General features: G+C 47.8%; 3 protein-coding genes across 10 annotated transcripts in view; 1 reads left to right on the top strand and 2 right to left on the bottom strand.

Moving 5' to 3' along the window:
• Window positions 1–26,148, top strand: part of LOC135904734 (ipis-1-like) — a 196,699-nt gene that overhangs the window by 30,878 nt on the left and 139,673 nt on the right. The gene's annotated exons all lie outside the window — the stretch shown is intronic.
• LOC135904737 (ipis-1-like) lies at window positions 61–15,849 on the bottom strand. Of its 7 annotated transcripts, none has more exons than XM_065435682.1 (2): window positions 15,481–15,781; window positions 61–1,355 (listed from the first exon to the last, which is right to left on the bottom strand). In XM_065435682.1, exons 1-2 carry the CDS (start codon window positions 15,511–15,513, stop codon window positions 213–215), a joined length of 1,176 nt encoding a protein of 391 aa, XP_065291754.1. In that variant the 5' UTR covers window positions 15,514–15,781; the 3' UTR covers window positions 61–212. The 7 variants fall into 7 exon arrangements, with proteins under 7 accessions (XP_065291754.1, XP_065291756.1, XP_065291759.1 ...); XM_065435684.1 differs by lacking the exon at window positions 15,481–15,781 and adding an exon at window positions 9,533–9,903; XM_065435687.1 differs by lacking the exon at window positions 15,481–15,781 and adding an exon at window positions 8,494–8,637.
• LOC135904736 (ipis-1-like) lies at window positions 18,012–22,436 on the bottom strand. Its single transcript, XM_065435679.1, has 2 exons — window positions 22,307–22,436; window positions 18,012–20,467 (listed from the first exon to the last, which is right to left on the bottom strand). The coding sequence occupies exon 2, from the start codon at window positions 20,453–20,455 to the stop codon at window positions 19,325–19,327; it is 1,131 nt and encodes a 376-aa protein (XP_065291751.1). The 5' UTR covers window positions 20,456–20,467; window positions 22,307–22,436; the 3' UTR covers window positions 18,012–19,324.

Below are 26,148 nucleotides of genomic sequence, written 5' to 3'. Positions count from 1 at the left end.
ATGGCTGTCAAACATACAAACATACCTCTTGCACAGAACTCAGAAGAAATGTTCCACAAATCAAAAGCAGGACGCCTCCTTTATTACGACTAGACACTTCAGGATATTGTAGCGTAAACAAGGACAATTTAGTGGAATATTCTAGGAAGGTATAAGTGATTGGACCCCTATTACGTGCTTCACTGAAGTAATTTACCCCCGCATTTCGCTGCTTAGAGTTGGCGGACAGACCCCAAGAAGAGCACTACATCCGGATCATGGCTGCGTATTAGGAACATGAACGGACGATCGACCACAAATTGAATATCGTCGAGTCTCGCGCAGTAGGTCATCATCACAATAGCAGTGGCCGCAGCAGCTTCCGTGCCTTCCTCGTTGACTTCCACGAAAGCTTTGTGAAACACTTCTGAGGCCAAAAGCTTCCCACTCGTGCTGATCCCGGTGAGGTCAGCAGACGGCGTGAAGAAGTCTTCAATTCCCATAGCAGTCAGCGTTTCCTTGAGGTTGATCGTCTGTTCTAGCTTGAACTTCGGGAGGTAGAGCTTGACGTCGGAGCGAAACGAAAGATGCTTCAACAAGTCAGAAAGCTTCTGACTGGTCAGGCGGTCCTCAATTTGAGACAGTCCTTCGATATCGTCTGGCAGAAGGATAAGCATGGAAGTCTTCCCGCCCCGGTACGGTATTTCCAAAGCAGTCAACCCGAGTTCTTCACTGTGGCCCATTTTGTAATCGTTCTTCTGGAACATCATGTCCACTTCCTTTTTGTTCTTTTTGTCTAAGTGAAAATTGGAACGGTGCGTGGACTTGGGATCAAACTGCGAGTTCCAAAGACCCTTGAAGTAGATGGCATTGACTAGGATCAAAGTGGTCAATCCGTCCACGCTACCAGGCGGAAGAAGGTCTCTGATCTTCGATTCCGTGGCTTGGTCGACCCAGGCGTTAACCTGTTGCCTAACTTTCTCGTAGTTTGTTTTAAAGTCCACCGATTCAATGGTGGCGCTGTAGGAGTCCCGAAGGAGGGCCAGGTAGCTGTCCAGTACCGGAAACGTCTGCTCCGAGTACATCCGGTTGGCCACGTGCAGCTTCACGTCCGGGGCAAAGCCAGTAAGCTCGGAGAGGAAGCTGGCAAAATGCTTGTGAACGTCGCCGCTGTCGACGTGCAGGACATCGGCAAGCTGCTTTGCAGTGGCACTGCGTGCTCCAGCCAGTGCCATGGAGAGCGCGGCGCAGATGCTGAAGGGAGAGTAGAAGACGTTTCCGCCGGAACCACTCTTCGAGACAAGCTGTTTGTACAGGTCCAAGGAGAACTGGAGCAGGGAGTCTCCTAGGGGGCTGGCGGCCACAGGCTCTGCCATCTGCACGGAAATTGCAACAGATGTGTGAGATGTACATGAGCACAAGTAAAAACGCGCGCATGAGTCTGCGCATATGACATAGAATGGTAATAACATGGTGCTCCACCATGGTCTAGGATGGAAATGAAATAAAAATGGTGCAATTTGTACCCGGCTTTCAATCTTTAGTAAAAAAAACAAAACAAAAACAAATTCTGGGGAGGTGCGCCGTAGTGGGAGATTCCGGGTTAAATTCGACCACCTGGGGTACCTTAATGTGCACCGAATTTACAGTGCCCCCCATCGGAATGCGGCCGCGCGGCCGGGATTCGATCCCACAACCTCGGGCTTAGCAGCCCAATGCGAAACCTACCACGCAACTACGGCGGGTAAATTTAAGTGAAAGCCCCACTAGGACTTTCGAAAACATTAGCGACAGTTAAGAAAACTTCACCTATGTTTAATTGTGCCTAATACTTAAGGTTCAGCGTTCTCGGTTTTTCTTTTCCGCAAATTCGACGCACTTTCTTCTGTTTCTTTTCTTATCTTTACAGATAACTTCTCGGGTAGAGCTTACCGATCCTTTACCTGTCTTTCTTTCTCAGTGAATATTCGGCTCACTGACTTTGGTGATGCTGAAACATTGCTACATGCTGCAGATTCTGGTCTTCAACACTGTAGTTGCGTCCAATAGACAGAGCTACAAAGTTTTCAGCAGGCAGTCAAGAACAAAAACACAATGCCATATCGCGACGTGACTATGCGGGAATTAAGAGAAGTCGTTTGGTATTCCCGCACAGAGTGAGACTTCATTTGTAACAGTATGCTGGCAGAGTGTTCTAACGAGTAATGCAGACAACTAGAAAACTGGCAAGGTAGACACGACCCCGTGAAGCCGTAAGCGAGCTTGCCCTGTTATATGGCCAGCAAGAACACTGCAAGGACACGGGCCAAGGTTTCCCCGTCCATCTGTGACGCCACCCCACCCCTCTCTCTCTTTTAGTTTCTCGTTTTCGGTGCCGCGACGAGTGATATGGATGCAAATAAAATAACAAACATTTCTTATGCGGTAGGTGTCCTCAACTTTTTCTAGGCTCCATGCATCGCAGCGCACGCTGACCCTCAGCTACGAGCCGATAGCGATCTTAGCTCTTTGGCAATTTTACCTTTCACAGAACCGCTTCGATTAAAACCGAGCTCCCGAAAAAAAAATTTAAAAAAATGAAAAACTATTCAGCATCAGTTTTTTTTTAATGTCTTTCCATTAAAACCGAAAATTCTCAACTCTACTGAGTGCGGCACGCTCTACGCTATCCCTATGGGTTCGGTTCATTACATTAATTTTTTTTTCCCAGAAGGCACCGAGTCCTATTCAATGTTATTGAAGCAAAATATTAAAAATTAAATTATGTTTCTTTACGAGCCAAATTCACTTTCTGGTTGTGAGGCACGTCGTAGTGGAGGACTCCGGAAATTTCGTCCACCTGGGGGTTCTTTTACGTGCGCCTAAATCTAAGTACACGGGTGTTTTCGCCCCCATCGAAATACGACCGCGGTGGCCGGCATTCGATTCCGCGACCTCGTGTTCAGCAGCCCAACACCACAGCCACTGAGCAACCACGGCGGGTGAAGCAGAATATGTCTTCACTTATATATAATTTAGCAGCTTTTTTTTTATTTACGTCGAAATATCGCATATATTTGGGTAATATCCGACACCAGCAGATTTAAACAAATAAGAAATTGCATTTCCCGTAACATTTAAAAATGGCCAGGCTTAGCTTGGTTAAGTCAAGAAGAATGCGTTGCATATTGCGCGAGTTGGGGCCCAGCTTTTCCTCCGGCTGTGGTGACGTCACGTCACGTGGTTGCGCTAAAGGTCAATGGTGGCTGCCCGGCCGCGCCCAAGGGCTGAACTGAGTGATTGCAATATGGAACGCATAAAAATAGAAGCAACTTAATAACAAACATAACAAACTTAAAAGAGAATAGACACACATATGAGACGCGCAGCAATGAACAATGGCTCATGCCCTCAATGGTGGCTGCCCGGCCGCGCCCAAGGGCTGAACTGAGTGATTGAAATATGCAACGCATAAGATATACAACGCAATAAAGAAATTCTAAAATACTAAAGCAAGCTTTTAAGGAGACCGTGGAAGCCATGAAACAGCGTCCGTTAGTTTACTCGTTCCAGAGATTCTGAACTTGAAAACTGTACTAATAAATGTTTAAAGCAAGCTTCCCTTGCCTTTGTTGTCCCCCTTCCCCCTTTTTTCTTTTCTTTTCTTTTCTTTTTTTTTAGTGCTGGCTGCTGGCTATCTTGCACCATTGTCGAGTAGCAGGAATGCGCCTCGTGCAAGCCAGCGCTTTGAAACGCTTGGCGCATTAGCCGAGTCGCCATAGCAACAATTCACTTATAAAAAGTGAGCTGACACTAAAGACAGGAATTACGCGGCGCGTTCACTGCCGAAATTCTCTGCTCGTCTCTCAGCATACTTTGGCGCTACGGCGAAAGTTTCTACTAAGTCAATTACGTCGTGTCTTGTGATTCAACTCTGTTTTAATGCTGATAACATTTCCACTTGCTCTGGAGGCTCCGTCACGGTGGCTGACAGGCGCGTTCGTCAGTGAAATATGCTGCGCGTATCTTGTCGTAACGCGGCATTTTGCCTCCGCCTGCTTGCTTAATACATCTTGGCGTACACCGGTTCGCAGAATGCGTCGAAACTGTGCTTTTACTTTCGGTATTGGGGGCGAGCTCCACCACTGGAAAAGCCGGCGCCACCGTCGGCGTGACGTGGCATGAGGGGTCACGTGGATACAGCGGCCGCGTCGGCTGCTTGGGAAGCGCCGAAGCGAGCTGAAAATGGAAATTTTAAAGTCCGACCTGCGCTGCGGTTCTGATTAAGTGGTGAGGGTTTCCCGCCTTGGGTGCCTGCTTGATAACATTTAAAGCACTATAATAGGTAGAGGCTGCCTTTGGAGGCGTGCAGCATGGTAGGCTACTGCTCGGTGTCACAGTGCCGGTCGTGCGCAACGGAGCCCGTTGTCAGCCTTAATCACACGTAGCCACAGGGCAAGGAGCTGCGTGAAGCTTGGCCCGCGAAACTTAGAACAGGCATACAGCCATGGACTACAACTCGGGTATGCATCAAGCACAGACGCGAAGAAAATTTCTGCTACGGCGCCGGGACTGCGATGTTCGGTGAGTAGCAGAGAACGCGCACTGAGACGCTTGTCCGCGCTCGCTGCCCGGCTAATGTCACGATGGTTTGTTCTATGAACTTGTTGATGCTAGATACTGGTAAGTGCACTGGAATGGAAAGGGAGCGGTAAGAAGCACATTAAAGAAAGGCATGACATGTGGTCATGTTTGTGTTAGGAATAACGCACTGGATTACGAAAAAGAGGCAGCGGGAAATCGCACGCTCAGAATACCGATAAACATACAGTGCGACGCAACTTGGGAAATAATATTGAAACGTCCAAAAATTCAGCAAAAAAAGAAAGACTGACTACTCGTAACCGCACCTCACCGTCGCCGCATGCGTCGAAGTCTCTATGACGAAATTATATTTTAGCAGTTCTGATGGCGTCCACGCAACAATGGTTGCTTGTGCGCTATCAAATGCTCATATTCTGCGGCCCAAAGCTCACGGCACGGTGCGACGACGCGCTCGAAGAGAAAGCGAAACATTGTGCGCGGACATGCATGCAGACGTGCAGTCGGTCGCTGCGAATCCGTGCGATCGCTGCACTGAGGCTTCATTATATTATGCTCCATTTGGTTATACAGACAGCCCACTGTAAGAACACATTTCACATAGTTTGCTCTCAGCGTTTGCCTATCTTTCACGCAAGAAGCCGGTTCGGGAGACCACATCGCGGCGACCGCGCGCAGTGGCGTTCACTGTACGTATTCGGTAAAGAGATAGCGTCTGTGAACAATTTTGCGCTTTCAGTTTGCCCAAGATTATTATTTAGACAGTAAGGAACTTTCCTCGTTTTGAGAGAACTTACAGAAATGTCCAGGAGGGTTGCCGCGTGGTGTTTTTATTGAGCGCCGTAAGCCAAACATATGAGGAGCGCGCCGCGTGATCCCTCATTCTAAGGGAGGCGCTTCCGACAGATGGCGACTCCGTAAGTTCTCGCCCCCAATATTATTATCAATAATTGTTCGGCATATCATCATTCGGCGACAAAAATTAAATTAATTTGCTTATTCCATATTACTTTATGCTCTACTAGAGCATTTTCTTGTGGAATGTTCGTATTTGAAAAAAAGGTGAACGGAGGTGTCAAGAGGAAGCATATACTATACGTAGCAAGCTCTGGCTTTCGACAGTGCGTATTGCTTCTGAATGGACACTCAAACAACCGGAGACTAACTGGGTGTCTCATGTATTTCGGCAAACATGTACGTGGGCGTCAAAAAAAGCAAGTCTGTTCGTCTTTTCTGTACACTGCAAGTTTGTGCTTTGTTATGTGCGCACTTGTGTACAGTGTTCATCTAAGTATATTATTCCCTTAAGTGTTCATGTCTGTTTCCTCGATACGCGAATATAATTACTGGGCACGGTACCATACCTCCCGCAGGCAGACTTTCGCCATCAACCCTGGCCCGCCCGATTTCGCGGTCTACAAAGAGCCCGAATGTTGGGTCAGAATAACTGGCTGGAGACGCACTGAGTTGATTTCTCAAATTGAAAAACAGAAACGAGAAGCTAACATGCACTTTGTGGACGGACATTTGCGCAATCAGCCCTCGCACAGTTGAAAAGATCTCTGCAGAAAACATCGAACATGACGGTGAGTGCAGGAGAATAGGCGAACACTTTGAAAAAAGCCATTCGCTTTATCTAAAAACTTTGGGTCGCTTGAAGGTTTATATGTGAAGCAGTGAAAATATTTAGGTAGCGTTTGTTGCTTCATTGAGCGATTCCAAAGTTAACAGGACCGTTAACCGCGTAGCCGTGATATGTAGCCGTGTAGTATAAGGTGTCTGAACGTGCGTCTCAGAGTTTCTCGCCGTTGGACCAGCTCAACGACGAACTTTCCCCGCAACTGAGTTGCGCATGCGCCTTTTGCGTTGGCGTCTTTGTTTCGGTGGTGAACGTAGGACGTCCGACTGTTGCTTACGTGGGTATGAGCCATCACTGATGATATTTTTTGCATCACTGATTTTTTTTTGCATCACTGTACTAGACGCTGCTTTCATTTGCGGGTATTGGCCATTGCAACGAGCCACTTAAGGCTTTTAGCTTATATATATCCGTAACGGTTTATAACGGTTTTGGTTCGCATGCCAATATTTTCGAAGGAATGTAACGCTAAAAACATCGTATTTATTTTTCTCAATAGGCGAATTATGAATTCCGAGATCATGCTCAGTGCCTTTAGCAGTGGCGTAGCTAGGTCGTCTTGCACCCGGGGCCCATAGGTCTTCTGTCACGCCTCCCGTCCCCCCCCCCCCTCCCCGGGTGTAGCCGGCGGAAAGAGGGGTGTCTTCAGACATATATGACACCCCCCCCCCCCCCACCATTGGCCCCTTGCACCCGGGGCCCACGGCCCCCCGGCCCCCCCTGTTGCTACGCCACTGGCCTTTAGTCAAGGTGTGGGGCATGATCCCAGAAGCGACGCGTCATCGAGTGAACTCGCCGAAATGCGGGACCGTTGTTCCGCTAAAACGAACTTAAATGAACGATAAAACTTCGGTAACGAAGCGTTGTGCCCGTAGAAAACGAAACTATAAGCGCTCCAGCGCGCAAGCCCTGGGTTTCGCTGCGATGCCGATCTGCTAGCGCACCGAACGGCAGACTTAGATTAGTGGATCGCTCGACCGGCTACTGTTCGCAACATCCCTGCCTGAGGTACGCGTTTATGCGGACCCCTGGGATATGCGCTAATTCTGACGTTGTTTACCGTCGGCTGTATCAGATTGCCGACTTTCCCCTTGATCCGAAAACCGATCAAGAATATTTCCGTTTCACTTCGAAACAAAATAATCAATAACGTTTCGATTACGTTCTCGTTCCGGTCAAAAACTTTTTTTTTTCGTTTTGTTTTCGTTCCGTCCGGACACACTGCATACAAGTTAACTGCGACATATTGACACCGCCATTTCAATATCACTGGGCGCACGCGGAACACTATAACGAAATAAGATTGGGAAATGCTTATAAAATGGTATTGAAACGCTGAACAACTGTCAGACGTTTCACCGGCAAGCGAAACAGCTTAAAGCTTCAGCTAAATCTTCAACTAGTAGTTTATTTTCAGCTAAAGCCCCTTATTTTCAGCGCGCTTAGCGCACCCTCTTGTGGTTGGGAACCAAAACACTCACAGAAATTCGTTGTCCGAAGACGACAGGCGGCGCTAGCATCTTTCCATTCTACGTACGAGCGTGTTGCTTCTCGGGTCAGTCATTTACAAAGCCCTCCTCGCGACATGAGGTGGGGCATTCTCCATGTGTGATGGGGCATGATAGTGCCCTGCTCTTGTTTCTTGAGTACTGCTGAGGAAGGTAACGTACTATCAAGACGTCAATGAACTGTCGTACGCGTACGTAAACATGATTCGAGCAATCCGAAAGCAACACAACCTGGTCACCGCTGACCAACACGGCTGCTGTTGTCAGCGCTAAAATATAGACAGCTTTTTTTTTTTAAGTCTAGATACCGCGTTCTCGTCTGCCACGTCAAGCTTGTGCTCCGAAACAGAGCTCCACATTAGCTGTGACGCCGAGACAGGCATACGAATATACACACATGTGCGCGGACGCCTTTGCGGACTCTTCCCATCCACATCTTGTAGCCGTGTGGCCGATACTTCGGTATCACCCAAGTTCTTCACAAGCACAACTGCGCGCTTACAGCTATGTACTAAACGCACCTACGCCAGCGGACGACCGTATAACAAACCCTGGGTAGGTTCGGAGACCGAGTCAAGCGTAGAGCCTCGCGAGCACGGCCGGAAGACGGGTCTTCGCGTAGCGGCCCAGCTGCAGCGAAGCGTGGGCCAGACAATAGCGACGGCGATATCGAGGAGGTGGAGCACAAAGGCAAGCGTGAGTCATCCCACTTCAAGATCGTACAGCTGCGCACCGCTACACATGCGAGCTGGACGTCTTTCGCTAACACGCTCGCATGTACCTTACCTTACTGTACCTTACCACACCGGAGGGCGTCCCGCCGCTAGTGTCGCAACAGCCAAGGAATTAGCGTGAATCACGCCGAAGAATGCCGCTTCGCATAACGACGTACAAGCTTTCGAAGGTGCGCGTTCAACAAAAACTGCTGCAGCCGGAGCGTGTAAATGCGTGCATAGACGCCACAGTAAACACGGAGAATGAATGAATTCTGGGGCTTTCCGTTGCCAAGACCACGATTCGATTACGAGGCACGCCGTAGTTGAGGACTCCGGATTAATTTTGACCACCAGAGAAACTTTAACTTGCCCCCAATGAACGGGACACGGGGCGCCCACGGAGGGCTGACATTGAAAACGTGTACGGGCTCAGTTGTTCACCTGATTATGTTACGCCTTTGTTGTGTAAACACTACAACAGCACCACGACGGCAACACAATTTGCGTTGCCTCGTGAAACCAGTGCAACGGATAAGATGTGATAAAATGGATAAACGGCCAGTTGACTGCTTCGGCAGCAGGAACATGCACTGAAGGAATGTTACGTACTTCATGCGTATCCACGAAGAAACGAAACCAAGCGGATGGAAAATTAAGCGGCTGTGTTTCCGTTTAAAGAAAAGCGTACCACGCTCGTGACACCTAAAATAAATAAATAAATAAATAAATAAATAAATAAATAAATAAATAATAATCAAGCTACGTACCCTTTACGTATTCACGAACTGTCCATTGTAATCCAAACAGACCAGCAAGAACCCGTATGCCGAAGCCGGCAGAAACGAAACGGACAAGCAATGCTGTTTACCAACCCCCGAAAGGTTGGCTTTACGGCCGTCGAGATTATAATTTAATCACGCTCTTGGGAAGCACACTCTCATACTCCAGTGTCCTGAGAAAGGTCCGTGCATTAGTTGACGAAGCACACACGCCTTTCTATGTTCAATCGAGCGACGATAAGCGTGCTGTAGCGGCACACCACGAAAGGCACAAATATAGAAAGAGAGAGAGAGAGCGAGAGAGACAAAATAAAGAAAAAGCTCACACACCTCGCAGCAGTCCGCTGGTGCGGTGTTCAGTACTCCGCCTCCGCTACGAATGCGATGTCCCAACTTGACAAGTTCGATGCGCCGCCGGCCGGCCGTTCTCGAAGTGGAAGCCGATGTTTGTAAAGCGTACAAGCGTCGAACAGGGAATGGAAAAGCACGCAGCGTGGGCTTTCACACACCTTATCGCTCAGCTTCGTCACAGCAGGGACGGAGCAGGTTACCTCTCGTGAAGCACAAACAGCTCGATCGCTTCACTGTTGTATAAGAGCGGAAGGAAATACAAGACGGCTCCACACTAGACAGACGGCGTGGGCCGGGCATTCGTGTTGCATTCCAGTTGCGACACGCATGGAGAAGTAGCGGAAACGGGGCGACGCCCCTCAGGGACCGGAGGTACCTAGGAGCTGTCCCGAGACTCTTCGACGTCAGATTTCCCTAGATGCACTCCAGTTTCCCCGTTCGTCGTTCTTCTTTTTGCGAATATGTTCCCTAAAAAATGCTAAATTTCTTCATACGCGCCTATTTCGACTCACGTACGAAAGGGCGGAGTAGTACTACATCAAGCTGCTGAAATCAGGAGTTTTTTTTTTTGTGGTCAATTCGGTTCTTCTCGCAGAAAAATAAACTGAGTTGATTGCATTTGATGATTAAATAGACACATTTGTTGGCGAGACAACCCTTGCAGAAACATTGCCCATCGACAACGGGAAGATGAGGCGTGCCGTAGTGATGAACTTCGGATCAGTTTTGACCATCTGCGGCTCTTTACCGTACTCCCAATGCACCGTACAATGACTTTTTTTTGTTTTGCATTTCACACTCATCGAAATGTGGTCGCCGCGGCCAGTGTTTATTTAGCAGCGCAACTCGTGCTTAGCAACCTCGGGGTAAATTCGCATAGCTTTTCTTTCGTAGTTGCAATTCGCCATTGGCCGGCCATCTTCGCTAATTATATGTGCAACGTCAGGATTGGCTGCATTTTGCTCTTACGAACTATTCTAGCGTAAGAGATTTTCGCGAGTACAGGCCCTCGTGTTCAGCGAACTCTACTCAGTAACTTCGCGCTGAGCAGTGAAACGCCACAACCACGGCGGGTTCATTCGGGTTTGCTTCGCGCATCGCACCCGATGCACATCTCTCAGATTTTGATCGCTCTTATAGTCGAATTTTAAGCTAAACTCTGGGATTTTACGTGCCAAAACCACGATGTGATTATGAGGCAAGCCGTATCAGATGACTATGGGTTAATTTCCACCGCTCGGGGTTCTTTAGCGTGCACCCAATGCTCGGCACGCGGTTTTTAACGCGATAGCGTTAAGGAGCTCGTGTCGCAGAAAAGCCGGTGTCGTCGGCGTTTGCGGCGTTGACCGTGAGCGATAAATCACGGCAGGCGCTTCATAAATAAAAAGCAACTTCCAAGATTGGCCCGGTGGGAATCGAACCAGGGTCTCCGGAGTGTGAGACGGAGACGCTACCACTCGGCCACGAGTTCGATGCTTCCAAGCGGTGCAAACGCGCCTCTAGTGAATGCGGTGTTGCCTTCGAAACGAGCCGTGGAAAGTTATACTGCGGTGTATATCGGTAATTATGAACATGTAACGTACAGAAGTCACAATTACACGAGTTGCGAAGTGCGTTTCCGCTGCATTTCTTCTGCGCTTTCCGCACACGCAGAGCCATCTTGCGGCAAACACAGAAGACCCCCTCCTCTCAATGTACGGCGCTGCCCCGACAGGAGGCGCACCGCGCGCGCATTGGGACCGCTGCCAGGCGCGTCGCGGGACTCCCTCTCCCCTGACGACGCTTCGCCGTGCTCCCGGTCCTTTCTTTAGATTACTATCTATCTCTCTGCCCGTGCCGATCGCGACGTTTGGCTGGCGCAGATCGTTTCCCCTCCGAGACACCGAGTTCTTTGGTTCGTTCCGTTCGCTCAGGCGCACGTTTCGTTGCCGCGCCGAACGCTGCGTTGCTCGACGCTCACCGCGTGATAGGTGGGCGCTAAGTCCGATGCGGGGCGCATCGTAAGTGATCGCTGTGCCGTAGCGCATTGTCTTATACCCCTTGGCGGGTCGACGGGAACGCTGTCGCGTCCCACTCTTGAAGGCGAAGCTTAAGCGTCCTCCAATTTTTTTTTTGCATTGTTTGCGAAATTCTGACATGTTCTGCGCAGAAGAGTTTTGGTGCGTTTTCCATCGTCATAACGTAACACTTTCCATCGGCATAACACTTCAGCGGAGGAGAACTAATATTAAGTACGGCGGTGGCTGGGTAACATTTCGTACGGACATTGCGGCAGTCGCGTCACGAGAGGGTCAGCGCCATCCGGGGCAGTGGCCCGCCGAGTCTCCACCCATCCCCCTCCCGTCCCCTTCCCATATTTGGTACTAACCTTTCCGACATCAGTAAATTTCACTCGTTATACAGCGCTCCTCCTGTGTCTTACTACCTGTGTGTATTCCGTTGTTTTAGTTTGTTTTAGCGCTGACTAATAAGTAAGTACACGTAAAACGAACACACGACTGTTTTGCACAATTCAGTATCATGGGTACCAGCGTATTTCATGTGGATTGTGAATGCTATACAAGTTTTAGAATAGAAAAGTTGTGATCAGTCCTATTCTCTCGTCCCACTGACAACTGTCGCCTGCCAGATGACGGGCCAACGCTTTCAAACATACCTGAATGATAGCAAATGGCGCCAAACAAAAATGAGACCTAAAAGAAATAAATTATCACAGCATATTTATTGCTACTTTATATCATAGTTCTTTTTGAACGTGTACGATGAATGACTGGAGCACAAGGAGCAACATTATCGCACTACACGAATAGCAGCAGACATCAGAAAAATAAGGACAGCTATGCAACGCTCCGAAGACACCAAGGAAAAGAACAAAAACGCATTGAAAAGTGCGGCGTATAATTTCCGTAGCTCTCGCTGTACATCAGTAGTAGGCTACATATTTCACAACACCGAACACCCCTTGAAGCGTCATGAGGTGCCTTTCCTGCTGTGCTTATATCATTATTAAGCCGTTCAACGCATCATTAGTTCGCCATTTCCCTACGAGACCTTCAGATTTCACGAACGGATCCCATGAAAAGCACAAGTTCTGGATCATGGCTGCGAATTAGGAACATAAAGGAGCGATCGACAACAAATTCAGTTTCCTCGAACTCCACGGCACCGCAGCGCATCGCAACAACGGCGGTTGCGGCTGCTACCTCCGTGCCTTCTTCGTTGACATCAACGAAAGCCTTGTGCACCCCTTCCGAAACGGAAAGATTTCCTCTCGCACTGACACGCGATCGAGACGTCCGCAGCAGGAGCGAAAAAGTCTTCGATGCCCATTGCACTCAGCGTTTGCTTCAACTTTACGGTCTGCTCCAACCAGAACTTCGGAAGGTATAACTTGACATCACTGTGCCTGCTGTTGGGGTCGCGGTCCCACAACCTTCAAATCATATCTTTCTTGTATCACTGAGGATAATATTGAGTTGGTTACACCCTTTTAGGAGTTCTCTAGAGTCTACGAACGGATCCCATGAAGAGCACGATGTCTGGATTGCGGCTTCGTATGAGAAACATGAACGGGTGGTCAACGACGAATTTCGTCTCTATGAACCTTGGAGCGCTGCAGCCGAAGCCCATCACAACAGCGGTAGCCGCTGCGGCCTCCGTGCCTTCCTCGTTGACTTCCACGAACGCCTTGTGGACGACTTCGGTAGCCCAGAGGTTTCCGTCGGCACTGATACCGGTCAGGTCAGCGGAAGCCAAACTGAAGAGTTCTTGTATGCCCATTGCAGCGAGCGTTTGCTTCAGGTATATGGTCTCCTCAAACTTGAATTTGGGAAGGTATAGCTTGACGTCAGTACAATTACGCAGGTCCATCAAAACTTCTGCCACGTTCTCGGCACTCAAAGCCTCCTCGAGTTTGGACAGCCCGTCGATTCTGTCAGGCAGCAGCACGACCATGGAAGTCTTGCCACCTCGGTACGGTATTTCCAGAGCTGTTACTTCGAGTGCCATGTTGTGCGCCATGTTGAAATCGGATTTCTGGTACATCATATCTACCAACGTCTTGCTGTTCGGGTTCAGGTGGAAATCTGAAGGGCGCGTCCAGTTCGCGTTGAACTGCGACTCCCAGAGTCCCTTAAAGTAGATGGCGTTCACCAAAATAAGGGTAGTCAAAGGGTCCACGCTTCCTGGTTGAAGGAGGTCTCTAATCTTCGATTGTGTGGCTTGATCGACCCAGCCGTTAACCTGCCGCCTAACATTCTCGAAGTTGTTTTTGAAATCGACGGATTCAATCGTGGCACCGTAGCACTCCCTAAGAAGGGCGACGTAGCTGTCTAGGACAGGAAACGTCTTCTCCGAGTACATCCGGTTGGCCACGTGCAGCTTCACGTCCGGGGCAAAGCCTGGAAGCTCAGAGATGAAGCTGGAGAAGTGCCTATGGACCTCCTCGCTGTTGACGTGCAGGACATCGGCGAGCTGCTTGGCTGTGGTATTCCGAGCTCCTGCTAGAGCCATAGAAAGAGCAGCGGAGATGCTGAAGGGCGAGTAGAATATGTTTCCGCTAGAGCCACTCTTTGCGACTAGCTGCTTGTACAGATCGACGGAGAATTGGAGGAGCGGGTATCCAAGCGGGTTGGTAGCCATTGCGGCTTTCAGCTGCGAGAACATTGGAACAAAGCGTTATGGCAAGCAGAGACAACCTTGTGAAGAAACGTAATTGTGTATGACTATGTCAATGAAATACGCGGCACGTTTGCCTTCTAAGGAAGTATATTAATGGTTTATCTGAGCTTGTTAAGCAGTCACATCTTATGTGGTGGTTACGTTCAGTTTATATATCAAGGTCTTTTGGTAACTATCAATACATTATGCAGTATAACATCACTAACAGATGGAACGCAAGGAGAAGGAGGCGGCAGGACAAGCGCCGACTGCTCGCGACTAATATTTACTTTGATACCGAGCGGAACCATATGCGTCAGTGCTATTCGGTGTACGTAACTAATTATAGGTGACCGTTGAGCAAGGGCTCTTTGAAACAACACAATGATTTATTGCAACACAACTGTGCTTGTTCCAAAGGGTCAAAGAATTGGTAAGTAAAAGGCAGCAACTACAATCAGGCTTAGAGGATGTGGAATTGGATAGCTACATTTCTCGCCAATCTATGGTTCGGAATCCTACCGGTGGCCTCTCCCTGCAGACCGATATGTCCAGAATACACTTCTTGTTCTGCTCTCTCTCTCTCTCTCTCTCTCTCTCTCTCTCTCTCTATATATATATATATATATATATATATATATATATATATATATATATATATATATATATATATACCGGTGTGATTCTGCATCATAAATTGGCGAGAAATGTTGCTATCCAATTCCACATCCTCTAAGCCTGATTGTAGCTGCTGCCTTTTACTTAACGCGCCTTTGGAACAAGCACAGTTGTCTCTGCATTCGCTCCCTATTTATAACAGTGAAGTTTTGTATTTTCTTTGCAAATACCTAAATGTATCTGTAATTTCCTCCGAAACGGTATCGCAAGCACCTGCAAATCCTACACATATATATACTTCTACCACATGAGCGGCTTCCCACACTTCATATACCCCCTTTTCGCAATTTGACACTCCTACTGCTAATACATTACAGAAATAAAATACCGCCGCCCACGACTCTGGCCAGAATCCTACTGCGGGCCAAATAAAATACAAGTGCAATAAAGTGAAATACCGGCCGCAAGAACAAGCCCCGTTAGGCAACAGCACCCGACGCCGGGTAGTGCATTTCTCAAATCAAAAATACACTTCGGACACACTCATTTCTTGGGTAGCGTACGTGGCTTTTATTGTTCCCCTGGCGGCAACTGCGATCGAGCTTTACGGGAACAGCATAAAAGTGCGAAAGAAAGTGAAAAACGCTCACCTCTGCAAGTACTCTAGCCTTGTTGTTGAACATCCCGCCTTCAGATAGGACTTGCTCCTAGCGCTACCTTTCTATGCACCTCCCGAGTGTCTTTCACAAGTGGGAAAAAAGTACTGTTAACGAAGACTGTCAATCGCTATCGCAGTAGCGGTCGATGGAAAATACAGAAAGCCCCGCAGGTTATCAATCGACACAATGGTGGCTTCGTGAAATTCCGCGACCGGCGCGTTACGTCGAGCGTTTACTTCTGTGATGAGAGGTACGCAGACAGCTTTGCAAACAGCCGAGCGATGTTGCACGGGGACGGCACGGGCCGCATCGGACGTTGCCCTTCGCTTGCAGCACGAGCAGCAAACGTGTGGCAACAACAGAGACGCTAGCGACATCCGTCGGGAACTGGAGGTACCCCCGAGAGCACGCAGTCCACGAAACGCACGAAACTCCCCGACGGCCGGCACCGCTGGTTCCAGAAGTTCCCTAGTCACGTCCAAACTTCCCCAAGCGCGCCATGTTCAAACGTCTGGTGGAATGATTTTCAGCAGTGATGGTGATAAAACTCTGGTATGTCGGAAGACACAGCGCACTGAAGGCGGCAAAGAGGTTGAGAAAACAGCAAATGGCAACGATGAGCGCTCTTAGCGGGAATTCGCGTAGTGCGAAGTTCCTTTGAGGACTTTCCGAACGCGAGTGGCCGGTAGGGATAACGGCGCAAAGCACGGAAATGCTAGTAGACTTTGTGTCTGCGTGTTTAATCGGGAAGAAATGTATCATGTTGGGCAGTTCAGCATTTCTCGATCCTAGGCATTCGGTGTTCACCATTGGATGTTGGGTCTGGTTCAATTCAGTTCCATTATATTCAGGCCGCAAGCGCTGTCGGCTGACCTCAGCATTATTACAGATTAGCGTGATCAAATGCGTGCCAGCGTAAGCAGCAGCGTGCCTCATCCCGTCCGCTGGTGCATTGGAGTGCCTGCCACAATCCATTTGTGCTGGCCTGATGAGCCCGTCGCAACTTTAGAACGTTAACCTCCGATATTTTTCGTAAGTACATCATACAGATCGTTAGGATTGTCAATGCAGACTGGCACTCTCGAGTCTGCATTGACAATGCATGGACGTCTATTGCCGGGGGAAAGAAAGGGAGGGTGGGGACTCGGGGAGCAAATATAACAATTATAGTGCTTATAGTAATAACGGCACCAAAGCTCAACACATGATCAGCCCACTAAAGTTAACCACAACATGATTGTACCCGCAATGAATACATACATAGTCTATATATATATATATATATATATATATATATATATATATATATATATATATATATATATATATATATATACACATACATACAGTGAAAGCTCGTTAATTCGAACTTCAATAACTCGAATTTATGGATAATTCGAACAGTACGATTTGGTACTGTTCGGTAGCGGCGGCTGCCGCCGGTAGCGGTAGCCGCCTCTCCGTTCTACGTAACCTCCGAGACTTCTTGCCCATTGCGAATCTCGGAGGCTTTGCAAATCTTGTATAGCTGCTAATGTTGTGCGGAGATGGCACGGCAAGCGCCAAAACACAGCGAATCAAGTACGTCGCAGCTGCGCTTGCAATCAAGAACGAACGAATCAGGGCCTTCGCCACCTTCACATGTTCGGCGTCTTTGTCTCGGCAGTCTTCATCGGTTGTGTACCTCTGTTTTCAGCATAGGAGGTATCGGCCGTCGCGATTCATTGTGATGGTGTTAAGCCTCGGCTAACGTTCGTTTCGGTGGACATCGGTGGTGTGGCACAGTCGGACCCAGAGCTTCGACTTGAAGATGGCGTGTGCTCGCGGCACACGCCATCACTTTCTGACTCGCCAAATTTCTGACATTCCCTACTGCTTCCCAATCGCAGTGTACTGTTGCTCTCCTTCACTTTCGTTAGTTCGAACTTTTGTTAATGCGAACTGAAGCGGCTTCACCTTGCGGTTCGAATTAACGAGCTTTTACTGTATATATATATATATATATATATATATATATATATATATATATATATATATATATATATATATATATATATATATATATATATATATATGTGTGTGTGTGTGTGTGTGTGTGTGTGTGTGTGTGTGTGTGTGTGTGTTCTCGCTCCGGCACTTGTCCTGAAGGTGCTCCTTTTCATCCCCACTGTCCAACAGCGTTTTGTCGTAACACACACACAAACATTTTCCATTTAAAATGTGTCTCTGTGTTTTGTCTCTTCGGTGACGATATCATAAAAGCGAGTTCTGCTTTCAGCAATTTTAATCCCATTGCAACTCACCAGAAATACTATTCTTCTGGAATCCTTCAGTTTACTTGTGTTAAAGATGGCACGTACGTCGCAGACCGGTGGTGCCGTGAAACATGCAATCATTTTAGCGTGCACTGCGGAGCAAATTTCATCACACTAAGAATGCGTCGTCAAGCAGTGTCAATTGTGCAGCCCGTGTAAATTTATGTGTTGATAGTGTAATTACACGGTAATGTATAATTATCGCTGTCCTGACGAAAAAAAAAATCTTTATTTCCCATTCTGTCGCTTCCGATTTCACATAGTAGTGAGCGCAAATATTGAAGCACTTCATTTATTAACGCGCTTCCATTTCAGTCATATTTGTACCTGTTCGTAGTGTTGGAACCGACGCACACATTTAGCGTTCATAGGATTTCCTGAAAAACGCGGCAACATTTACAGTATACCATACCTTACACTATACTATACTAATACTGTACCTTCAACGCTAACTTGAGAGAGGTGTAAGAATCAATGGCGCTACAGCTTCCTTCGTCATTTGTGAACGTGAAACAAGGAGCCCCCCTTTATTGCGGAGTGGTTTCAGAAAGAGAGCGAAAAGAAAGGGAGGTAGGGAGGACAATCAACCAGGTGCAACTCCCCAGTTTGCTGCCCTACACCGAGGAAAGGGTATAGGGGAGAACAGGAAAGACGGGAGAGGGAGGAAGGCATTAGCAGTGCGAACACGTGGTGCTGTCCATCACGCCTGCAATAGGGCAGTGAATAAAAGAAACCGCATTGAAAAACCGATCGATCAGCATATCATTGCGTAGGTCCTCTTTCGCACGTGAGCCTACCATGCCACTTAACATCCATTACAAAGTCCATGTTAAGTCGAGGTCAATTAGTCACATGGGACCCTGATCATGATTAGGAAATTTACAGAAAAAAAATGGGTTAGAGTGCACGCGGTACGAATCCCCAAATTCTGACTGTAAACTTTCGACTGTCGTTGAAAAGAAAAGCGCACAATCATTGCGTTCTACCGGTGCTAACAGATGGGGCAGGAACTTGGAGGTTAATAACGAAACTCCAGACCAAATGAAGGACCGCGCAAAGAGTGATGGAATGACAAATGTTAGGCGTAACGTGAAGACACAAGAAGAGAGCGGTTTGGATCAGAGTGAAACGGGGATAGCCGATATTCTAGTTGACGTTAAGAGGCAGAAAAATGAAACTGGGCAGGCCATGTAATGCGTAGAGCAGATCCCTGGTGGCCCATTAGAGTTACAGAATTGGTGCCACGTGAAGGGAAGCGCAGTCGAAGACGACAGAAAATTAGACGGGGGGAGGAAATTGAGAAATTTTCAGGCGCAAATTGGCGTCGGCTAGCGCAAGAGCAGCATAACTGGAGATCGCTGGGAGGCCTTCGTCCGACCCTGGACATAAAGACAGGCTGATGATCGCGATCATGATTGAGTCTACGACTCAGTGTTCCTCCAGAAGCTTGTGTATCTAAAGCATACCAGCACTAAGCCCCAAAAAGGTAACAAAGTTGGCGTCAGCGATCAATTATCAGATTAAATTCGACGAACGGCGCCCATGAAAAGCACAGCTTCCGGATCAGAGCTGCATATGAGGAACATAAAAGGGCGGTCGACCAGAAACACAGTCTGTTCTTCTGCCGCGCAATCGCAACAATCTTCGATGGCGGAGGCACCTGCCGCCTCAGTGCCTTCTTCATTCACTTCCACGAATGCCCTGTGGAACGCTCCCGAAGCCGAGAGGTTACCCTTCGCGCTTATTCCTGTAAGGTCCGCGGCAGCAGTGAAAAAGTCTTCGATACCCATGGCGCTCAGCGTCTGCTTGAGGTTAATAGTCTGCTCCAACTTAAATTTCGGGACGTACAGATCGACGTCGTAGTTAAGAGAGAGGGACTTTAAGAGTTTGGACAGTGTGGGCGTGGTCAAGAGTTGCTCTACTTGGGACAGCCCTTCGATGTCGTCTGGCAGCAGGATGACCATCGAAACCTTTCCACCGCGGTACGGTATCTCCAGTGCGCTTACATTGAGGTCATCGCTGCGGCCCATGCTGTAGTCGCTATTCTTGTACATCATGTCCACTTCCGTTTTGTTCGTTTTGTCTAAGTGAAAGTCGAAACGCTGCGTTAACGCGGGATCGAACTTGGAGTTCCAACGGCCTCTAAAATAAATCGCGTTCACTAGGATCAAAGTGGTCAAAGAGTCCACGCATCCGGGCGGAAGAAGCTCCTTGATCTTCGAATCCGTGGCCTGCTCGACCCAGGCGTTAACCTGGAGCCTGACTTTCTTGAAGTCTGTCCTGAAGTCGACCGATTCAATAGTGGCGCCGTAGGATTCCCGAAGAAGGGTGAGGTAGCTGTCCAGCACCGGAAACGTTCGTTCCGAGTACATCCGGTTGGCCACGTGCATCTTCACGTCCGGGCCAAGACCAGGAAGCTTGGAGAGGAAGCTGGCAAAATGCCCGTGAACCTCCTCACTGTTCACGTGCAGCACATCGGCGAGCTGCCTGGAGGTGGTGTTCCGAGCCCCTGCCAGAGCCATAGAGAGGGCCGCGCAGATACTGAACGGCGAGTAGATGACGTTTTCAGAAGAGCCACTCGCTGAGACGAGCTGCTTGTACAAGTCGACGGAGAAGTGGAGCAACGAGTCGCCCAGCTGACTGGTGGCCATTTTTGTCCAAGCCTGCGAATGACAGAGAAGTACGGCTGCTTTAAACCAGTAGGGTGTTGTCGATCTTCTACACTAGCTGTGAAATGATAGGAAGTTCGGCCACTAAAGGACCCGCTTTTCGAAAATTGCAGTTATGAAGGAAACTACAGACAATGTAGAGAAAGAACCAAGAGCAAAGCAAATAAATAAACAAAAGAACGAGAACTACGAGCAAGGAATTACTTGAGGAAATTAAGAAAATATTTGTTATTTATTAAATGGCAATGTCCTGGGGAGAACAGGCCGCGAAGGCCCGTCTATTCCAATTATAATAAATATATTACAGTGGTGAAGAAATGTAAAAACAAAGAAACGAAAGAAAAAAAAAACGAAGGTATTCTTAGATATACAACAAGCAAGCATATAACACTTATACCTAATGTTCAATAAACAGAAAAAACAACGCAGCTATCATACCTCTGTGAGGGCGCACAAAAATAAGGAACAGTTGTTAGCCTTCAATTTAATTTGCTTTTCACATGGGTGTGTTTTTGTATGGTTCGCAATAATGAAAAATAAATGTGAGCTCAGCATGCGTGATAATACTTAACGCGGTGGTGTTCACTGAATGAACAGGCACATGTGAAGGCGAGCACTTATAGAAGGAAACTGGGCGAGTTGGTGAATGGTCATTGTATTGTGGTAGTGCTACTGAGACAAGGAGTGACGACAGTAGGAACTGTTTTGCTGTTTACAGTGCTGGATCCCGGCACCGCAGCCGCAATACAGAGAACTTCTAGAAGGCTTCAGAGTGCAGTTTATTTTGCTTGTTGATCTACTTCATCTATCCAGAAAATGTAGACGCGCACAGATTTCATGAGACACATGAGAAAAAAGAAATGTCAAAGACTTCCAAGGGTCAGGATTTAGTGAAATCTATGTCGGTCTAGATTTGCAGGAGCTGCATGGAGACATAATAGATATGGAACAAGCGAAGGTAATCTGTCACTTAGAGGCTTCGCAATTGAAGTATCGAAAGAATGGCTGACAAAGAATGGCGTGGTCTGCGTACTGTGCGTGATAACACTGAGGACAGTGGCGTTTGTTCCATCCGTGTGAAATGAATGAAATGAGTAAGTTCTGATTAAAGTGAATGGAACGTAATATAAATATAAATATATATATGTATATATATATTTATTATGTTGCCGCGCGTCGTAGCTGGGTGACAAATTGTTGGGAGTTGTTCGCATCGGGCATAAGGGAGTTTTCGCACAGCGATAAACTAGTGAAATTGTTCCTCATGAAAGACACGAAAATACCACTTCCGAGAGGAAGCTCGAATATTTTGTCGCCATGTCGCGTTCTTCAATACACTACACAAAGCTTCAAGGAAGAGTGCCTTGATGCGTTTTTATTTCTCGCTTTCGTGACAAAAGGCCTTCGCGGTTTTAAGGCGCACCTTCACCTGGTCTCTGACATCAAGCCAGATATCACGTTGTTCCTCAGAAATACACGCTTACTATCGCGGAATAATGAACTTTGAATCACCGGAACACCGGAGTCACGCACGCACGCACGCACGCACGCACGCACCGCACGCACGCACGCACGCACGCACGCACACACCCACACACACACACACACACACACACACACACACACACACACACACACACACACACACACACACACACACACACACACACACACACACACACACACAAACGCGCGCGCACTCTTAAATCTACTAGCATGGAAGCAAGCGTGCACCGTTTTCGTCGACTCTCCCCGATGCAATTACTGGGCAGAAAGAAACACACCTTCCAACTTAAAACATCGCGAGAGAAAGAGAGATTATGAAAAACGCACCTTCAAATAGTTCACACTACGGTGGTAAATGACGTCAAGAGGGAACGAGGCGAGTTCTGGCCGGCGTTGCCTTTTTATTCCCAGCCGTGCGTACCCGGAGCGAGACTGAGCGACGTTCTAAGGACAAACGGTGCGTGTCACTATCGCGGCGCTCAACCGATAAGCACCCCCCCCCCCCCCAAAAAAAAAAGAACGGAACGCCAAGCGTACGCCTACATCCGCTAGGTTGTTGCGCGCCGTCAACGCGAAGTGTCGCAAAGAGGTGTCGCGGATAGTCGCACATTGTGTGCAGCGGCCGTGACCGCGCTATCGAGTTGGAAAGGAAGCAGTGGCGCGGGAGACTTACATTAATCGGGCGCAAACATTGATCACGCTTACAAATTAAAGTTAAACCTTGCCCTCTTCTCCGGCACCTCTTGTGTTGTCGATAGAAGCATGAAATTCATTAGCAGCAAACTTTGCCATACTAAATGATTCATCGTCTTTCCAAAAGACACTGATAATCTATTTGGGAACTATTAATTCGTTATTTTTGTAACGTTAAACGTAAAAGGCGCCATCTTGCTCGCTTCATGCTTGCCTACTATGAGGCGTAAACGGTAACCTACGCATGGGCGTCCGTCAACGGCGTGACAGCTGCGACTTTCACGCAGTTCATTCTTGGTTTTATGAGTGAAAGTGGTCGGAAATAATTACGCTGCATACATCAGCAGCATCAATAATATGCGTGTCTGGAACTGGCTATAAACCCCTAGGACGACTGGTTTCAAGTCTAGCATTGCGATCAATCGTCTGAGTGTTTCAGTAGAAGAGGTAGAGTAATTTCCATACTTACTTGTCCAACTAATACGTCGAATGATATCATTACGTATGCCTGTGTGGTAAAAGTAATACCGCGGAAATTGCTTAATTAAACCATGTTTTATACTTTGGAAGAATTTTGAGCGTATTTTCTGAAACACCCTAAATGTTTCCTAACCTGAAGCAAGGCTTACCAAACGCAAGCAGCTATATCTGTCTGTAGCACGGCAACGTAACGCATTCACTTTCTCGCTTATTGACTCAGTGGTTGAGTGGCTCACTGACTCCCGCTGTTCGGGCGATTATTATCGTGAGTCTTCATGTCCTCGTCTGAGTAACTTTACTACTTGACCCTAACTAAGTTGCCATGGGCCCGTTGTGTTTAAGTTATGTCAAGTATGCAAGAGGAATAAACGAATCTGAAGGTTTTTTTTTTGTTAGCGACAACCACACCAAGCGACCCACTATGAAGCAACAGCAAATACAGGGGAATGTATCTGTTGTGTTTAATTGAGATGCAGAAATAATCAGGTATGCGGAAATGAAAGTGTACAAGAAAATAACTTGACGCAGATGGGGACCGAACTCACATTCCCCGCATTACGCGTTTGGCGCTTTACAAATTAGGTTAAGCCGTGAGGTTGCCATTATCCCTCAAGAGAAAAGTGTACAATAGCTGTGTCTTACCAGTACTCACATACGGGGCAGAAACCTGGAGGCTTACGAAAAGGGTTCTACTTAAATTGAGGACGACGCAACGAGCTATGGAAAGAAGAATGACGGGTGTAACGTTAAGGGATGAGTAAAGAGCAGATTGGGTGAGGGAACAAACGTGAGTTAATGACATCTTAGTTGAAATCAAGAAAAAGAAATGGGCATGGGCAGGACATGTAATGAGGAGGGAAGATAACCGATGGTCATTAAGGGTTACGGACTGGATTCCAAGGGAAGGGAAGCGTAGCAGGGGACGACAGAAAGTTAGGTGGGCGGATGAGATTAAGAAGTTTGCAGGGACAACATGGCCACAATTAGCACATGACCGGGGTAGTTGGAGAAGTATGGGAGAGGCCGTTACCCTGCAGTGGGCGTAACCACGCTGATGATGATGATGATGGTGAGCCATCAGTGGTAATGGCTAACGCTTTCAGGGCTTATCTTGTGTACAAACACCCACGAAAGCGGCTGGAGAGGTGGCGCCGCGGTAGCTTAATTGATAGAAGCACCACGCACGTAATTCGAAGGATGTGGATTCGGTCGTTGCCCGTGGCAAGTTGTCTTTTCGACCCATTTCGCTTCCCTGTGTCTGCATTTCTGTATACTTCAACGAAAAATATCACTTGCCTTCGCTTATGCCTTCCGTGGCTTCATATTTTGTCAGGTAGTTATGCCGAGTGTGATGCGAGTCACCAGTAAGAAGTATGTTGTGAAAGAATCGCTTAGTGGACTAATCTCCATTTTTTCTTACCGATCTGCTAAGTCTGATTTCTCGGCGGCCAAGAATTTCCTCGAAATCCTCACGCCAGCTTGCATGGAAAATGTGTGACGAAACATTGTCGCAATACGTGTTCTTTCTCGTGGTGTCTTAGATGGAATGGTTGATTCCAGTCAACATTTGAGTGCTGACTGCTGATTTGATTTGAGTGCTGATTTGAGTACCTTACTCACTTTATTCAGTTTATGGAGTTTTAACTGCAGTACAACATCGTTGACATCATATATCGGCACTTTAGGGTGTAAAGGCTCAGTGACCCTTCAGCCTTCAGTAGGCTGGAGGCTCACTACCTGACGAGTCCCGCTAACCCCATGGTGACAAACGCTGCCTTAGACACATTGGCATGAATGTTCTACAAAGCAGCATGAAACGTACTGCAAATTATTACTCGTGGCACATAAAAAAATGGCAAATGATAACTTTTTTCCAACAAGAGATCAATAACAAAGAATAAATCCAATACCAGCTATAGGAACAGAAAACGCGAGAACGTTACGTTATGGCATAAGTAATAGTTCAGTAACTTTTTGTGCAGTGTTTTATGTGGTGTAGGGGTTGAGGACGGACTTCGGGATGAAAATAAACTTGGGAGGTTTTATTTTACATTATATACAGAGAGATGAGAGTCAAGTAACAGTCGTACAGTCATTACGGGCCGGCAGCAACTCGGACGCTGCGGCCCGCGGCAAGAAGTTCGAGAGAGGTGAATCAGGGAATCTCTCGTATCTCTAGAATGCTTCTTTTAAACCCTTCAAGGACTGGAAATCGCGCCATGTTCGGCCAATGGGAGAGTCCGCTCAGATGACGCCATTTTCGCCCAATGGTAGGCGCCCGTGCGGCGGTGTCACACCCGGCGGCTCCCTGCGGTCTTGCCTTGCTGACTTGCAATGCGCTCTTCAAAGGCGGACAAGGGGGGACGCTTGGGCCCCATTGTCCGAGGGCCCACCTACTCCCAGCGGTACGGCCCCGCTGGCTTGCAAATGCCTTCTTCAAAGGCGACCGGTGCGACGCTGCCAGGCCTTCCCGGTACATCACAGCCGTCTGGCTTCGGGACTCGCGTTACCTGGAACAGTGCCGGGCTATCCCCTCGCTTTCTGGAAGAGCCAAGCATTGAATAGCTCCACCGGCGGCGTACGAACTTGTTTGCACGTGCGCTCCTCTGGAATGTGCTTTCCGTGTTTTCTGCGCTTCTCAATTAGCCGTGCTGCGATTCGATGTGGTCTGGGGAACTCGAAGTAGGCACAGGAAACAGCCCCATATCTAACAGTGGTAACTCAAAGTATGAATTTTTACATATCTTTGGTGTCCAGAAAATGGTAATCACGTTCGCTTCTTACGCCTTTGCCGACCTTGACTTTCTGATTCTCTCTTCTCACGTGCTTCTTTAAAATTTAGTAATTCTTTAAAATCTTTTTTTAGGTTCCACGGTAGTCTTGTAGATGTTCCAGTTCCGAGCGTTCAATTGGCTCTGTTCTGTTCGGTGCTTAGCGCCCGACTTGTGTATCTGGTCACCACGCTTTTACAACAGTGTGGTATTTTTTTATAGAGA

Source organism: Dermacentor albipictus, chromosome 7, assembly GCF_038994185.2.
Source record: "Dermacentor albipictus isolate Rhodes 1998 colony chromosome 7, USDA_Dalb.pri_finalv2, whole genome shotgun sequence".
NCBI classification, from domain to species: domain Eukaryota; kingdom Metazoa; phylum Arthropoda; class Arachnida; order Ixodida; family Ixodidae; genus Dermacentor; species Dermacentor albipictus.
The sequence above is the reverse complement of the archived record's forward strand: the minus strand, read 5'-3'. Positions and strand labels throughout refer to the sequence as shown.

Bases quoted from the DNA above. Each gene is read 5' to 3' on its own strand.
- LOC135904736 (XM_065435679.1), bottom strand. From the start codon at position 20,455: ATGGCCACCAGTCAGCTGGGCGACTCGTTGCTCCACTTCTCCGTCGAC.
- LOC135904737 (XM_065435680.1), bottom strand. From the start codon at position 15,513: ATGTTCAACAACAAGGCTAGAGTACTTGCAGAG. The intron at 14,207-15,480 runs GTGAGCGTTTTT...ATGTTCTCGCAG, and splicing joins AGGCTAGAGTACTTGCAGAG to CTGAAAGCCGCAATGGCTAC.